This window comes from Rattus norvegicus, chromosome 6 (assembly GCF_036323735.1).
Source record: "Rattus norvegicus strain BN/NHsdMcwi chromosome 6, GRCr8, whole genome shotgun sequence".
NCBI classification, from domain to species: domain Eukaryota; kingdom Metazoa; phylum Chordata; class Mammalia; order Rodentia; family Muridae; genus Rattus; species Rattus norvegicus.
Window position 1 is genome coordinate 968,404 of NC_086024.1, and position 10,897 is coordinate 979,300.

At 41.4% G+C, this 10,897-nt stretch overlaps 1 protein-coding gene and 1 pseudogene across 1 annotated transcript; both read left to right on the top strand.

Annotated features, from left to right (window-relative positions):
- The first annotated feature begins 4,313 nt into the window (after window positions 1–4,313).
- LOC134479508 (endogenous retrovirus group K member 5 Gag polyprotein-like) lies at window positions 4,314–4,971 on the top strand. The gene has a single exon (XM_063262813.1). The coding sequence runs from the start codon at window positions 4,345–4,347 to the stop codon at window positions 4,969–4,971; it is 627 nt and encodes a 208-aa protein (XP_063118883.1). The 5' UTR covers window positions 4,314–4,344.
- Window positions 4,972–7,887: 2,916 nt separating this feature from the next.
- LOC134479509 (uncharacterized) lies at window positions 7,888–10,157 on the top strand (annotated as a pseudogene).
- The last annotated feature ends 740 nt before the right edge of the window (window positions 10,158–10,897 follow it).

A 10,897-nucleotide genomic window follows, 5' to 3' on the forward strand; every position in this document is an offset into this window, starting at 1 on the left:
AAATTTTTAGGCGAATTCAGTGAGTTCCCAATGGGACATGCTTGTATGAGTGTGCTTTTCAATATATAGCAACATTTTAAGGAACGGAATCTAAGTATCATGGTGAATTCAGTAGGTTCCCAATAGGATTCACATGTTATAAGCTTGTTATTCAAAATGGAGCAACGTTTTAACGAACTGAAACACTGTTTCTTTGTGAATTCAGTTAGTTCCCAGTAGCAGGCTCTTGTAATTGTGTGCTTTTAAAGATTTATCAAAATTTGGTGAGCCGAATCTCAGTAACTTGGTGAATTCGGTTAGTTCCCATAGGTCACAGTAGTACAAGTGGATTCTTCGGGATATTGAAAGAATTTTCACGAATGGAATTAAAATTTCAGGGCGAATTCAGTGACTTCCCAATAGGACGTGCTTGTATGCGTGTGCTTTTCAATATATAGCAACATTTGAAGGAATGGAATCTAAGTATCATGGTGAATTCAATAGGTTCCCCATACGAGTCGCATGTAATAAGCTTGTTATTCAAGATAGAGCAACGTTTTAACGAACTGAAACACTGTTTCTTTGTGAGTTCTGTTACTTCCCAGTAGCAGGCTCTTGTAATAGTAGTAATAAGTGGACTGTTTGGGATATAGAAAAATTTTCACGAATGGAATCAAAATTTTTAGGCGAATTCAGTGAGTTCCCAATGGGACATGCTTGTATGAGTGTGCTTTTCAATATATAGCAACATTTGAAGGAACGGAATCTAAGTATCATGGTGAATTCAGTAGGTTCCCAATAGGATTCGCATGTAATAAGCTTGTTATTCAAGATAGAGCAACGTTTTAACGAACTGAAACACTGTTTCTTTGTGAATTCAGTTAGTTTGCACTAGCAGGCTCTTGTAATATGTGTGCTTTTAAAGATTTATCAAAATTTTGTGGCCGAATCTCAGGAACTTGGTGAATTCAGTTAGTTCCCAAGGCCGCAGTAGTAATAAGTGGACTGTTCGGGATATAGAAAAATTTTCACGAATTAATCAATATTTCTAGGCGAATTCAGTGAGTTCCCAATGGGACATGCTTGTATTTATGTGCTTTTCAATATATAGCAAAATTTTAAGGAAAAGAATCTAAATATCATGGTGAATTCAATAGGTTCCCAATAGGACGTAATAAGCTTGTTATTCAAGATAGAGCAACGTTTTAACGAACTGAAACACTGTTTCTTTGTGAATTCAGTTAGTTCCCAGTAGCAGGCTCTTGTAATATGTGTACTTTTAAAGATTTATCAAAATTCAGTGAGCCGAATCTCAAAACTTGGTGAATTCACTTAGGTCCCAATAGGACGCAGGAGTAATAAGTGGACTCTTCGGGATATAGAAAAATTTTCACGAATGGAATCAAAATTTCTAGGCGAATTAAGGGAGTTCCCAATGGCACATGCTTGTATGAGTGTGCTTTTCAATATATAGCAACATTTTAAGGAACGGAATCCAAGTATCATGGTGAATTCAGTAGGTTCTCAAAAGGATTCGCACGTAATAAGCTTGTTATTCAAGATAGAGCAACGTTTTAACGAATTGAAACACTGTTTCTTTGTGAATTCAGTTAGTTCCCAGTAGCAGGCTCTTGTATTATGTGTACTTTAAAAGATTTATCAAAATTTGGTGAGCCGAATCTCAGTAACTTTTTGAATGTAGTTAGATCCCAATAAGCCGCAGTAGTAGCAAGTGGACTCTTCGGGATATAGAAAAATTTTCACGAATGGAATCAAAATTTCTAGGCGAATTCAGTGAGTTCCCAATGGGACATGCTTGTATTAGTGTGCTTTTCAATATATAGCAACATTTTAAGGAACGGAATCAAAGTATCATGGTGAATTCAGTAGGTTCCCAATAGGATTCGCATGTAATAAGCTTGTTAATCAAGATAGAGCAACGTTTTAACAAACTGAAACACTGTTTGTTTGTTAATTCAGTTAGTTCCCAGTAGCAGGCTCTTGTAGTATGTGTATCTTTATAGATTTATCAACATTTGGTGAGCCAAATCTCAGTAACTTTGTGAATTCGTTTAGTTCCCAATAGGCCACATTAGTAATAAGTAGACTGTTCGGGATATAGAAACGTTTTCACGAATGGATTCAAAATCTAGGTGAATTCAGTGAGTTCCCAGTGTGCCGCGCCTACAGCATAGTTAACGGAGCTCCGGGGCAGACATGACGACTGAATGGGAGCCAGTTTGAGGGTTCGCACCACACGTGGTTAAGCCCCCTGATTGCATGTTGTATACTCCAAGAAGATGTGCACCTGGACTTGCCCCCTGCTACAAACTTGGCTCTGGGCTGATGGGCATCTGGGTCATAGGAAAGATTGTTGTCAGCAGTTTTTATTTATTTTTTCTTTGTTTGATTCTGAGAATGATCTTGGTAAGACAGAGACTTCCTTTAATAATAGGACAGAAGGTCCTGATCTATTTTTGATCACTAATACCACAAGCTTTCCTGCTTCCTCTTTACAGCAGACAGAGCCTCTGATGACAGGGACTCCAAGGTTGCAGATTATGTCTTCTCTTATAGATAAGGAAATCAAAGATTTAACAAAGAATTATACTTATAAGGATAGTGATGCTTCTCCTATTAGGGTGTTGGTAGAACTGTTGAGAAATGATTCCTTGAGATTTGGGTCGGCTATGAAAATTTTACAGAGTATAGAAACAGGTGGTGACAACCAGGTACTTACAGGGGACCATATGTGCATCGACCAACGGATGCTCCATTACCATATACTGGAGAATATGATTTGAATTTTGATAGGTGGGTTACTAAGGATGGATATAGGGTCAGGTATTTGTCACTGCCTTGGTCAGAAAGATTGACAAGAGCCCGTCCACCTTGGTGTGTGCTCTCAGAAGAAGAGAAATGGGAGGTAAGGTCACAGATCATCAGATACTTTAGACAGGGATCGGACATACAATATTATTGCCCCAAGCCTTAGATGTACATCTACAGGACTAACAAAGATGGAATCAAAGGGTTAACTAGAGCAATAGAACTAGGTACACAGACATGATGGCGTAAGATATGCCAGACATGCGGTCCCCTGAAACTTCCTCCTTGATGTGACAAACAGAGAACTAGACTAGGCTGGCTAACTGCGGCTCGTCTAAAAAAAAAGCAAGCTATACCTTTTTACAGAAAAATCCAATGTCCTTGGCCATGGTCCAAGGTTGTTATACAATGAAAATTGTGTATAAATGTCTGATGCTCTCTCAGTAAAGTTACAACAGCTGACCACACTCTCTCTGTGTCTGTGTCTCTGTTCGCCATCCTGTCTCCGCTCCACGCGTGTCCTCAACAGGTGCCCCCCCGCGGATCCTTGGAACCTCCAAGATTGCCGACCGCGGCTGCTGGCGCCCGAACAGGGACCCCCGGACACGTGCATGCTGTTGTCTTCTTGTGCTTTTCCTGTTTTTCTTGTGTCCTCTTGCTTTAGAACTGGAATCACTACAGGAGCGGAACGGACTCACCGAAGGGAACTGCAGTCCCGCCTATGGAGAAGAGGTAGGTGAGGCTGAGTCACTCATTATGGGAGGAACGGGCTCAAAGGGACAAAAAATTTTGTCTCAGTATTACAGAGTCTCTTAGCAGAAAGAGGCCTCAAAGTCAAGGAAAGTAGTGTTGTGGAATTTTATCAATTCCTCATGAAGGTTTCCCCCTGGTTCCCAGAAAAGGGAGATTTTAATCTAGAAGATTAGAAGAAAGTAGGTAGAGAAATGAGAAGATACACCGTTAAGCATGGAGAAGAAACCATTCCTAAACAGGAATATCCCATATGGTTACAGATGAGGGAAATCTTGGCAGAACAGTCGGATTTGATCTTGTTATCAGCTGAGGCACAATCAGAGAAGGATGTTGAGGAACCAGTGTATGATTTGCCTTATGATGATGTTACTGAAGTTAAGGTTAAGGAAGTCAGGGAAAAGACTTATGGAACTAATAAACCCCTTGTTAAGAAAGACCCCCTCAAAGATGAACCTCTTGGGATTGGATGATGACGATGACCTCTCCCCAGGGGATTGGGATGATCTAGAAGAGGAGGCAGCTAGATATCACCATGATGATGATCTGGTCTTTACAGTGAAAAAGGGATCCAAGGGACCTAAAGCACGCCCAATACCAGCCGCTCATAGAAAACTACTACCTCCAGTGGGTTTCGCAGGGGCCATGGCTCAAGCTAGGGAGCAAGGTGACACTTTCTTCGTTTTCCCAGTGGTCTATACAGGAGACAGTGATGATGAAGATTCCCCCACATGAGAACCATTACCCCTAAAAACATTAAAGGAATTACAAGCTGCAATACGAACCATGGGGCCTTCGGCGCCCTACACTATACAGATAGTGGACATGGTGGCCAGCCAATGGTTAACTCCGCATGACTGGCACCAGACTGCCAAAGCAACTCTCTCCCCGGGGGATTATATCCTCTGGAGGACAGAATATGAAGACAAGAGCAAAGAAACTGTACAAAAATCCTCAGGAAAAAGGGGGCCCGAGGTAACTTTAGAGATGATGCTGGGGACAGGAGCATTTGTTGCCCCTGCTTCTCAGGTAAAAATACCCAAGTTTATCCTAAAAGAGGTTACTACCAACGCTGTTTTGGCCTGGAGAGCAATCCCGCCTCCTGGGTCAAAAAAGACTGTCTTGGCAGGAATAAAACAAGGAAATGAGGAATCTTATGAGACCTTTGTCTCTAGACTGGAGGAAGCTATCCACAGAATGATGCCCCCAGGAGAAGGGGCTAAAATGCTCTTAAAGCAATTGGCATGGGAAAATGCTAATTCACTATGCCAGGATCTTATAAGATCAGTGAGAAAAACGGGAAGTATACAGGACTATGTCAAGGCCTGCATAGATGCCTCTCCTACAGTGGTACAGGGGATGGACTATGCTGCTGCCATGAGAGGACAGAAATACTCAGCCTTTGTTAAATAAACACATGGAGGAAACAATGCTAGGGACAACTCTGGCCCCACTTGTTACTCATGTGGAGAAGTGGGACATTTAAAAAAAGATTACAAAAGAGGTCAAGGGGAGGGCAAACGCCCCCCTCCTGGCCTGTGCCCGCGCTAAAAGAAGGGCAGGCATTGGAAAAGTGAGTGTAGATCAAAGTATGACAAGGATAGAAATTTGATTACAGATAAAAAGGAAGAAGAAACAAAAAACTAGATGAGGGGCAGCCTCTCAGCCCCATACAAAGAGAGAAAAATAAAGGTCAAACCTCGGAGTTAAACCCCGATGCCATTCCATTCACTATTCATGACCTTCCTGAGCTACACCCGGAAGCGCGGGTTTAGATCTCTCTTCCAAGTTCGATATCATCATTTCTATGGAAGAAGGGACGGTTTTAGTCCCTACAGCAGTAAGGGGAACTCTACCTGACGGAGTTACAGGGCTCTTTATAGGAAGAAGTTCCAACTATAAGAAGGGCCTAGAGGTCCTTCCAGGAGTCATAGATACAGATTATCAAGGGGAAATAAAAATTATGGTTAAAACAACCAAACATACAGTCATCATACACCAAGGAGAGCGTATCGCCCAGATATTACTCTTGCCATATTTAAAGCTGCCCAATCCAGTGCTCCAGTCAGAAAGAGGACTGGGAGAGTTTGGATCTACTGACCACATACATTGGGTCAAAGAAATCAAGGAAAGCAGGCCAATGCTCACTATTTATCTTAATGGTAGAAAGTTTGTAGGCCTTCTTGACACAGGGGCAGATTAGACATGCATTTCAGGAAAAGACTGGCCTTCTCATTGGGCCATCCATCAAACAGAGAATTCCCTACAGGGCTTAGACATGGCCTCAGGAATAGCCAGAAGCAGTGAGCCTCTGATTTGGGAACATGAGAACAAGACAGGTAACATACAGTCTTATGTCATACCGACATTACCATTTACCCCCTGGGGAAGAGACATTATGAAAGACTTGGAGGTAAAATTGGTCACAACAGAACAGGTTTTTTGATGGGGGCCATTGAGGACAACCTGTTCGCAGATCAAATATCGTGGAGATCTGAGCAGCCTGTATGGCTCAATCAATGGCCCCTAAAAGAAGAAAAATTACAGGCTTTACAGGAATTAGTCCAGGAACAATTGAGGCTAGGACACATAGAGGAAACCAATAGCCCATGGAACACTCCGGTGTTTGTTATAAAGAAGAAATCAGGTAAATGGAGATTACTACAAGACCTAAGGGCAATTAATAGCACCATACATGACATGGGGGCCCTCCAGCCTGGACTGCCATCCCCGGTGGCAGTCCCCAAGAACTGGGAGGTAATAATTATAGATCTACAAGATTGTTTCTTTAATATAAAGTTACATCCTAAAGATTGTAAGAGATTTGCCTTTAGTGTTCTTCTTCAAATTACCAACGACCCTATCAACGATATCAGTGAAAAGTACTCACCCAGGGGATAAAAAATAGTCCCACATTATGTCAAAAATTTGTGGATCAGGCCATTTCTTCCGTCAAGAAAAAATGTAAAAATTCATATATGATTCATTATATGGATGATATATTGATAGCCCACCCTCAGAGGGCCTTAGTGGACCAACAATTATTTGACCTTGTAAATGCTTTGGAGGAATTTGGCTTGATTGTCTCTGAGGAGAAAATTCAGAAATATGATAATTTGAAGTATTTAGGTACCAATATTAGAGATAATAATATAACATATCAGAAATTACAGATAAGACATGATAGACTAAGAACGTTAAATGATTTTCAAAAGCTTTTGGGTAATATTAATTGGATCAGACCCTACTTGAAAATAACTACCGGAGAGTTAAAACCATTATTTGAGATACTTAATGGAGATCCTAACCCCATATCTACCAGACAATTGACTATTGAGGCCTGTGAGGCATTAAACAAAGTAAATGAAAAATTGACTCTAACAAGGGTCCAACGCTTGGATCCTGCTGAAGAGTGGTCCTTGTACATTCTAAAAACTAATTATACCCCCACAGCCTGCCTGTGGCAGAATGGGATATTGGAATGGATTCATTTACCTCATATTTTACATAAAGTTTTGGTTTCTTATGATACACTATGCACTCAATTGATTATCAAGGGAAGACACAGGTCTAAGGAATTATTTAGAAGAGATGTGTATATTATTGTCATCCCATATAATAGAGCTCAACTAGAACAATTATTACAAAAATGATGAATGGATCATATCCTTAATTGGCTTTACAGGGAAAATAATTTTCCATTTACCTCAGGACCCAGTTTTAACTTTTGTATTAGAAAATGAGGTGATTTTCCCTAGAGGATATTCTAAAACTCCATTAGAAGATAGAATCAATATAATCACTGATGGGTCCTCAAATGGACGATCAGTGGTGTGTATACAAAATAGGGACTCCATTATTAAGAAGAATTCAAGATATTCAGCTCAACAGGCTGAAATTAAAACAGTCTTAGTAGCTTTTACAGAAGTAAAACAGGCTTTCAACCTTTACACAGACTCCAAATATATATTTAACTTGTTTCCGGAAATAGAGTCGATAGTCCTGTCGCCGAGAACCAAGATTTATCTCAAATTAAAACAGTTACAAGAATCTATTCAACAGAGACAGAATAAATATTTTATAGGGCACGTGAGGGGCCACTCGTGGCTTCCAGGTCCTATAGCCCAAGGAAATGCTTTAACAGATTCACTAACAAAAATCATACAGGCTGTAGAGACAGCTAAAAGAGTCATGATCTACATCATCAAAATGCTACTACACTTAGATATCATTTTCAAGTTACTCGTGAACAGGCAAGAAAAATAATTAAATCTTGTCCTCATTGTCCAGATTGGGGACATACATTAAAGATGGGAGTTAATCCACGAGGATTAAAACCTCACATTTTATGGCAAATGGATGTGACTCACATATCAGAGTTTGGAAAATTGAATTATGTCCATGTCACAGTGGACACCTACTCACACATGGTGTTTGCCTCTGCCAGAACGGGAGAGGCAGTGAAAGATGTAATACAACACCTGGTGCAGAGTTTCTCTTACATGGGTATCCCGAAGAAAATAAAGACTGACAATGCACCTGCCTATGTGCCAAAAACCTTAGAGCATTTTTATCAACAGTGGAACATAGCCCATGTCACAGGAATTCCATACAACCCACAAGGGCAAGGCATTGTGGAACGTATACATTAGAATATTAAAGCACAGATTCAAAAGTTAAGGTCAACAGGTAAGTATACAACTCCCCATCAATTGCTTAGCCATTCCCTATTCGTTTTGAATCATGTAAATACAGATAACCAGGGGCTTACAGCCACCGAAAGACATTGGGCGGAGAAGGAGAGTGCTCCTAAACCCCTGGTCAGATGGAAAGACCAATTAACTGGCCTATGGAAGGGGCCAGATGTGCTAATTGCCTCTGGACGAGGCTATGCTTGTGTTTTCCCACAGGATGCCGAATCACCAATTTGGGTCCCAGACAGACTCATCAGGCCAGGCAAAGGAAACGGACATCCGTCCCCCACGCCGAAAGAGGCCGAACCGCCAGATAATGCGGAACCTGGCCAAAAAGATCAAGGCGACTCGCCTAGAGCCAAAAACAAAAACACGCCAGACGCCGACGTGGACACAGCTTAAAACCCTGACAGCTCAGGCAAAGGAAGTATTGAAGGCTACACATGCCCCGGAAACGACAACCTTGCTGTTTGTGGCTATGCTTACAGTCATGAGTGCGCCCACCGCTTTAGGGGAAAGTTTTGGGCTTACTTACCAAAGCCACCCATATTACATCCTGTAGGGTGGGAGGTGTCGGATCACATCAAGGTTTTAACCAATCAAACATTAGTGATAGGGGGATCGCCTGACTTTCACCTTCTAAAGAACAGCTCGGGTTATGTAGATTTTGAGGGAAAGTCCGATTCTCTGCCAATTTGCTTCTCTTTCTCCCCTTCGGTGCCAGTGGGCTGTTTTCAAGTGGGAAAAAGGGTGTTTAACAGAGATACCCCCACCTTGGACAATATCGAACCAGATGGAAAGGGCAATGGGCGGCGTATGTGGGAACTGTGAATGACCACCGTGAGCGATAAAGAAGAAAAAAGACAATATTATACCACAGTAAAGAATCTTCCGCCGCGCTACCCCCATTACAAAACAGCATTTAAAAAGGACGCCCTTTGGGAGGGAGATGAGAATGCTTTCCCGCGCTGGCTTCCATGTGCCTTCCCTGACAATGGGGTAAGATTCTCTCCCTTAGGCGCTGCTAGACTTCTCTGGGACTTCTCCATGTCCTCACCTGATAAAGATCAGAGCAATTATCTCTCCTCCAACTCAAAACCTTATGGGAACTATGTGCCTCCAGTTGGAAAACTGATCAAAAGATGGTATGATGCGGGGTGGGTAGAACCGACATGGTTCTGGGAGCCACTCCACAGAGACCTCCCTGATAGACAGAACAAACCACTGATAGAACATCCAGAACTGTTCCGACTGGTTGCTTCTAGTGAGAAACTTTTGCTGAAGAAAACAGGAGCTGCTGATTATGATGCTGTTTCAGTTTCTGCTTGTGTTACCTATCCCTATGCAATATTAGAAGGATTGCCACAATTGATTAGCATAGATAAGGTTGAATCTATTTTTAGTATTAAGTTTACATCATGCAAGCTGATTAATTGCATTGATTCCACTGTATCGGGATCTGTTATATTGATTGTCAGGATACCTCCTTATGTTTTGTTACCGGTAGACTTGGGAGATGAGCCATGGTTTGATGATTCTGCCATCCAGACTATTAGGTATGCTACGGGTTTGATTAGGGCAAAAAGATTTGTAACAGCCTTAATTCTAGGTATAACCGCTTTGATAGCTATTGTTACTTCTTTTGCTGTTTCTACTACTGCTTTGGTTAAGGAAATGCAGATTGCCACTTTTGTTAATGATCTCCATAAGAATGTTACCCTTACATTATCAGAACAGAAGATTATAGATTTGAAATTAGAAACTAGATTAAATGCCCTAGAAGAGGTAGTATTAGAATTAGGACGAGATGTTACAAACATTAAGACTAGGATGGCCACACGCTGTCACGCTAATTATGATTTTATTTGTGTGACTCCTTTACCTTATAATGCTACAGAAAAATGAGAAAGGACCAAAACATATTTGCTAGACATATGGGATGATGATAACATTTCTTATAATATTCAAGAATTGACGTCCTTAATCACAAAAATGAATAAGCAACATGTAGATGCAGTGGACCTCTCTGGATTGGCAAGATCCTTTGCGAATGGAGTTAAATCATTAAATCCAATCGATTAGACACAATATTTTATTTTTATTGGAGTTGGGATTTTACTACTTGTTGTTGTACTAGTGATCTTCCCAATTATATTCCGATGCTTTACAGATTCCATTGCCCAGGTTCAAGCAGATCTCAATTTGGTGCTTTTAAAAAATAAAAAAAGAGGAACTGCCGCTCCTACAGCAGAGATAACCGAGCTCCGGGGCAGACATGACGCCTGAGTGGGAGCCGGTGCGAGGGTTCGCACCACACGCGGTTAAGCCCCCTGCTTGCGTGCGGCGGACTCCAAGAAGATGTGCACCTGGACTTGCCCCCTGCTACAAACTTGGCTCTAAGCTGATGGGCATCTGGGTCATGGGAAAGATTGTTGTCAGCAGTTTTTTCTTTATTTTTTCTTTGATTCTGAGAATGATCTTGGTAAGACAGAGACTTCCGTTAATAATAGGACAGAAGGTCCTGATCTATTTTTGATCACTAATACCACAAGCTTTCCTGCTTCCTCTTTACAGCAGACAGAGCCTCTGATGACAGGGACTCCAAGGTTGCAGATTATGTCTTCTCTTATAGAACTAGGTACACA

Bases quoted from the DNA above. Each gene is read 5' to 3' on its own strand.
- LOC134479508 (XM_063262813.1), top strand. From the start codon at position 4,345: ATGGGGCCTTCGGCGCCCTACACTATACAGATAGTGGACATGGTGGCC.